We start from the raw sequence: 6591 nt of genomic DNA, 5'->3' as shown, positions 1-6591 counted from the left end.
CACACACACACACACACACACACACACACACACACACACACACACACACACACACACACACACACACACACACACACACACACACACACACACAATTCTTTTTTATAATGACTATCTTATATTCACAATCAATCAGGTTGTCAGCCTGATACTATCGTTTCCCATTTTCCTCCCTTCCAACCTCTCCTCTTCTCCCTCTGTCTCTTCCCCTCTCTCTCCTTTTCTCCCTCTCTCTCCTTTTCTCCCTCTCTCTCCTCTTCTCCCTCTCTTTCTCTCTCCCCCCACTCTCTCTCTCTCCCTCTCCCCCCACTCTCTCTCTCTACCTCCTCTCACTCTCTTGCCTCAGTCGTTCCACAAGCCGCCCAGCTGAGAGGTTATTCTCTCCTTCATCCGGCAGCACAGTCTCATTTCTCCACACACCAGCTCTGAGTGGAAGCTCAGTAGGGGTGTCTGGGATATTAGCGCGCTGTGGGGGACAGCTCAGGGACTTCCAGCATCAACGGAAAAAGGTAAGCTTAGCCTTGTAGGGCATTACATTTTTAAGCACTGGGAACTTGAATATATAAGAATAAGAAGATGAGAAAGTTGTAATTTGAAGCTGTAGTCTCCATTTAATTCAGTTGAAAGTGTAGTCTCTATATATGATTTACTTCCGTTGAAAGTGTGTCTCTAAGTTCCATTTATTTTAGTTGATCTGTGGTCCCAAACAACATTTTCAAAGTCGAAGCAGACTCAGAGGCCAAACTTAGCACATATTGGCAGAACTGTTCATATCATACTATATATTGGCATCAGTATCATACAGATGTTAATACAATATGGCCAGCAGCTTCAGTAAATGAATGAGATCATATGATTTGATCTACTCAAGTACAATACCAAATGCATATCCCAATCACAAGTAATCCTACCTAGAAAATGGAAAACGTTAAGCCACATGAAAACTCTTATTTTATCTTTGATCTTATTTTCAATAAATTTTGTTTCAACACACAAATCATTAATCCATTAGATGACATCATGACTTTATTTCATGACTTCTGGTATAATATATTTTTTGCACCGTAATGTCATGAATTTAAAACCACACATGCTGTGTCAGAGAGAGAGAGAGAGAGAGAGAGAGAGAGAGAGAGAGAGAGAGAGAGAGGGGGGGGGGGGGAAAGGGAAAAAAGTCATATGGGAACATTTAAACATGTGATTACAATCTACGATTTACAATTTAGGCATTTAGCACACACTCTTATCCAGAGTGACTGTGCAGGATCGTGGCATGAACCCTAGTCAACAAATGACAGCGTAAATGGTCACACAAACAGAGACATGTGAAAGAAAAACAGCACATGTGATATCATATGATAACACTTTATATGTGGTAAGCAATAATAACCATCTATGCTAAGCATCAAATCGAGAATACCACAGCCAATCAAATATCCCAAATCATCTCTCAACAATTAGTCATTGTCACTGCCTTTTATAGTCATTGTCAGGCAGTGACAATGACTAATTGATTTTTGCAGCGTTGGTGCGTCGGTGTAAATGTGTCACAATTTCCCATAAAGAATGTTCAACACAAACTATCGACAAAAGATGATGCTGCAAAAAAAGTTTCTGTTCTGCCAACATGAAGCTGGGCATGGCAGTGAATCTATGTGCAGCCTGTCCATCATGGCAGTGCTAGACATGATGTGCCCATGAGTATTCATCAGGAACAGCTAATGGGCCACAGAAGCACGAACCTCTGATTTACAGCCTGTCCTCTGTCAGGCCTAATGACAGGGCAATAGATGCTGCTTATGGAGAAACAGGTGCTGGGAGTGAATGGATGCACATAAGTGTTGCCATGGGTGATTGTGTTTTTTTATTCCTGCACAAATGCTCATTTGCAATATTGTTCACACCTAAGTAGTAATTATGGGAAGATAATGGCGCTCTTGATGTAGGGTTTAGGGCGTCCGGGCCTGGAGTGGGTGGGGGAATTGTGTTCAATTCCTTCGCACAAATATTTCAAAAAATGATAATGATGGTCTCGTGAGACAATATAACGGTCGATTTACTCCATTAGGCTATGCCTATTATTTCCTGAGTAAATGTCACACTCGGTAAAGTCCTTCACAATGAGGTTGTGTCCCATCATCCACAGCAGATGTGGCTCAGTGACCAAGAACAAATCATCTCCTCAGATCAGTCATATGCATTGATTGATTGACTTTCTGTCCCGCAAACACGTGTGCCATCCCAGTGACTCTATTGCCTAGTTTATGCCCTGCCGTATGACGGTGTCTCGCACCAAAATAGCCGGTCTACAAACTGCCAATGTCTGGCATCCAGCAAGTAGATCGGCTATTTTCAGTGCGCGACACCATCATTCTGCGACATATAAATTAAGGCTTAAATTATGACCTACAGTATAGCCCTGTTGTTGGAGAAGTAAAGGATTATCCACACAAGATAAGCTATTCTAACAACTCTTTACCGTGTAGGCTATGTAACTACTTGTACTCTAGGTGTTTATTTACCGTGCACTCAATGCGCTCACTCAATTCCAGGTCATTTGGCACAACAACATTGCATCGCACTGCACAGCACACCACACACACCAGTGCTCCAGCTCCCTGCCTGGCTGGACCTGTGTGGACCATCTCACTCCACAGTGACTTGATCCAGAGGAGAATGGGAAAATCCGAAAGTCAAACGGACATCATGGAAAAATCAACTAAACCTGGGAAGTGCCGTTGGACCGTTGCTGAGATCAGTCTGTCTGTGCTGCTGTTGGTGGTCAGCTGTGCCCTGGCCGGACTCATAGTCCTGTATACATCTGTTGTGAAAGGTAGGCCCAGGTTCATTTACTGTTGAGGAGGTTATGTGTCATAACATTGTTACGTGTTTTTGACCCCCAAAAGACCTCTCCGATTTATTGTCCTTGTGAATATTTAAATGTTACTTTAAATGCCTTCTATAGTGACTAATACAATATAATTTAATATAATATAATATAACATAAGTCTGAGCTTGCGCATTTGAACTGATCAAAATGTGTAGCTTCCAATCTGAATATTGCACTTCTTGCCATCATTTAAGAACTTTTTCTTCCTTAAGATATTAGACAAAAAAACATAAATGATGGTACTGTAGGTAGCTGGTAGCTACTGCTGTGTGAATGGACTTTTATTCAGATCTCTTCCATCCCAATACAGAGCAATCTAACAGGCCAGGTGCATCAAGGGGCTCCTCAGGTGGAGGTAAGTACTGCCTCTGTCTGTCCTCTTAAATGCTGATAAACAACTTCAACTTACGACTTTATTTATCCCAGAAGAGCAATTGGTTATGCAGCATAGAGTCCAACATAAAAACTAATGTGAAATCCCATTAGAGTATCACAGACTCAGCAGTACTGCATCAATGAACAAGCGTAATCATCAGAACAGCAATAAGAACAATATAAAGTATGCATAGTGTTACAAAAAAAAATACATCAACAAAATCACCGGCCAGCGCAAACTATATACTGTAACAGAAATCAGCATGCAACTCATCTTACAAGTAATCCTACCTACTCATGATGGACAAGCAGTAGGGACTGAAACTCCTGTTGAAAAGGGCAGGGATTGAAAGTCCTGATGACAAGGGTGGGTGCAGTCAGACTCTTCAGCTTACCCCCAGCGATGCAAACAACGCACTCCCTCAGCGAGCTCCACGGAAGGAGCCCTATATGAGTGGCATCCTCTGACCCCCCTCCCCTTTTTGTAGATATACTGTATCTATTCTTACTTTTAGTGTTGCTGCTGATTATTTGTAATGTAGCCTACTGCATGTCATGATGATGAATTGAGTACAATGGACAACAATGGAAACAAGCCCCTGGGGCTTTTTGTGTTATCCTTTTGTGTAATATCCAGTTTCTTTTATTTTTTACTGTACTACCGTACCGTTTTCAAACTTGTTAATAAAGTATTCAGTAAATCAATCAAACCACTTGACTGTTGACATGCTACTCTGCTGGACAGACATGTATGATTTTGCCACTTGTGTTCACTATTTTAGCCAGTGCGTTTTGGGATTTTATGTTTAGGCCTCCATACCAACAGATTAGAGAAAGTCATCAAATTGATTCCACAGTATGTATAAACTTGGCAAGTTTCCTTAGGCAGAAAAGCAGTTGATGAATTCTCCAACAAACTTTCAGTGTTAGATTTAAAAGTGAGATTGCTCTAAATGATTGAAAGGTATTTTAACTGACAACAGGTTCCCACCTCTTGAACATCAATGATGGTGCTCTGAGTGGGATGGATGAGGATGGTGTCTGATGTCAAACATGTCTTTTTGATAGATTGAGTTGAAGGAATGAGTTTTTGCACCAGTTTAAAAAATAATCAACCACAGGGCCACGATTTGATTCATCATGAAGGAGACTGACTATAACTGAGTCATCTGCAAACTTCAGGATATATCACTTCTCAAACTGTCTCTGACAGTCATCTGTACACAGAATATACAGGCATGGCGAGCGAACACCCCCCCCCCCCCGGGTGAACCTGTAGAAAAAGAGAGGTCACCTTACATGCACTCAGGTTTAGTTGGAGAGATAGTCAAGCATCCAACCAGCCTAGAGTCAATACCAAAGTATTTAGAGAGTTTGTCCACTAACAGATGTTGAAAGGATAGCTTGGAATGAGTTTTACTACCCTCTAGGTGTTTGAAGCAAGGTGGCAGTAGTGTCCAAAACACGTTTGAATTCATGTTAGAACTGGTTGGGGACATCTCTTTTAACTCCTACACTGCTGCCTATTCAGCAGTGTCAGACAACACAGGGGAATCCCTGCCGATAAGGACGTTTCCTGTTTTCCTGTTTAGTATACCAAATACATCCAAAACACACCGAACATAACCCAACCTCTGAGACTAGGACTGGTGGGAGTGTTTGTTAATCCTAGGACAGTGGACACGTGCTCCGTTAACTGTTGACTTTGACATTTCCAGGCCAGCACCATCATTCCAACATCAACAATGTGTGCACAACAGCGGAGTGTGTTACAGCAGGTAACATGGGACTTCTTTGCTTTCTCCCTCTTTCAATTGAATGCATTTCTGTCCATCTGTTTTTGTTTATAAAGAAATTTTAAAAAATACAGCATTCTAACTGCATAATGGTTGGCCTCACTCTTTCCTCACCCCCCCAAAGCTGCACGGCTCCTGCAGAACATGGACGCATCAGTGAAGCCTTGTGAGAACTTCTACCAGTATGCTTGCGGGGGTTGGCTGGAGCACCATGTCATCCCAGAGACCAGTTCCCGTCACAGTGTCTTTGACATTCTGCGAGACAAGCTGGAGATTGTCCTCAAAGGTCAGTCATGTCAGCATTGTTTCTGCTGTTCCTGGAGTTTGTTGCCTAATTTATGCCACTTCGTTAAATGGTACTGAAATAGCAGATCTACAAGCTCACAATGCTCACAACACTTACAATGTGTTGCATGCGCAACACGTTGCAAGCTTATACATTGATTGTTTACGGAACATATCACTGTCGTGCGTATAACAAAGTTCAAATCAGGCTTATCAGGGTCAAGGATTTCAACTTTGTGGGCTGTAGGCCTACTTTGTATTATGTGTAGTTCCATGGATAGATTGTGAGCTTGTGCAAACTGTACCACGTAATCAGTTGCAGCGTTAATTAGGCGTTTCACGTTCTTTCTAGCAAGTCTGCATATTGTTTAAAAAGACAGAAAAGGTCTGGAGTGCTCAGAAGTTCAAATGTGTGATGATGGTTCTCTTTGTAGAGAACCCAAAAGTGTAACAAAAAGGAAAACACCCAAAGCACTCTTCTGCCAAAAACATATTAAAAAATATATTTCTTTTTGCAGGAGTCCTTGAGATGGAGAACAACCAGGACAGGGATGCCATCAAGAAGGCTAAAACACTGTACAGCTCCTGCATGAATGAGAGTAAGTCTCATTCAAACCCCAGCTGTTAATGACGTGTGTCTTCTGTATGAGGCAACGGATTATATAGAGCACTGGTTCTCAAAGTGGGGTCTGTGGACCTCCAGGGGTCCTTGAGCAACCAAATACATATCAATATGAGGGTCCTTGACAAGAAAATGTGTGTGAACCACTGATATAGAGCATAATGTCTCGTCGCTTCAATGTCAGAGGAACTGTAGTGTGTTCTTACATGTGTTGAGTTTGATTGCCGTTGTTTTCACCGGCAGGCCTCATAGAAGAGCGCGACTCCCAGCCCCTTCTGAAGCTCATTGAAAGTGTCGGAAACTGGCCTATTGCCACAGAAGACTGGAACACCACTACAGGTAACACAGAAAAACAAAACAGTCACCAAAACATAAACAAAGTGACAGACAGAGGGTGCCTGTTGCTCACTCACTCACTCACTCACTCACATGAACATCTATCTACAGTACATGTTGTTTATATTAGCTCATAAGCCCTGGTCTGTTATGGTTCTTCAGTCTAGAAGACAGGTGTTAGTGAGTGGGGTAGAGTAGCACGTTCTCAACAGTGTGATGGACAAAGTAATGAGACAGATACAACAACTCAGATCTTAAAGTATGAGAGATTTAAAAGTATTCAAACA

General features: G+C 42.1%; 1 protein-coding gene across 1 annotated transcript in view; it reads left to right on the top strand.

Moving 5' to 3' along the window:
- Positions 1-372: 372 nt before the first annotated feature.
- The window catches only part of mmel1 (membrane metallo-endopeptidase-like 1), a 22485-nt gene continuing 16266 nt past the window's right edge, over positions 373-6591 (top strand). The window contains exons 1-7 of the mRNA XM_080424902.1: positions 373-509; positions 2553-2833; positions 3201-3245; positions 4984-5043; positions 5186-5347; positions 5865-5945; positions 6212-6307. Coding sequence (XP_080281028.1) covers positions 2677-2833; positions 3201-3245; positions 4984-5043; positions 5186-5347; positions 5865-5945; positions 6212-6307 — 601 coding nt within the window. The 5' untranslated portion in view covers positions 373-509; positions 2553-2676. The remainder of the gene's footprint in view (positions 510-2552; positions 2834-3200; positions 3246-4983; positions 5044-5185; positions 5348-5864; positions 5946-6211; positions 6308-6591) is intronic.

The sequence above is a fragment of the Gymnoscopelus braueri genome (genome assembly GCF_963280865.1).
Source record: "Gymnoscopelus braueri genome assembly, chromosome: 3".
Taxonomy (NCBI): domain Eukaryota; kingdom Metazoa; phylum Chordata; class Actinopteri; order Myctophiformes; family Myctophidae; genus Gymnoscopelus; species Gymnoscopelus braueri.
Note: the sequence above shows the minus strand (reverse complement) of the source record. Positions and strands in the feature narration are given on the sequence as shown.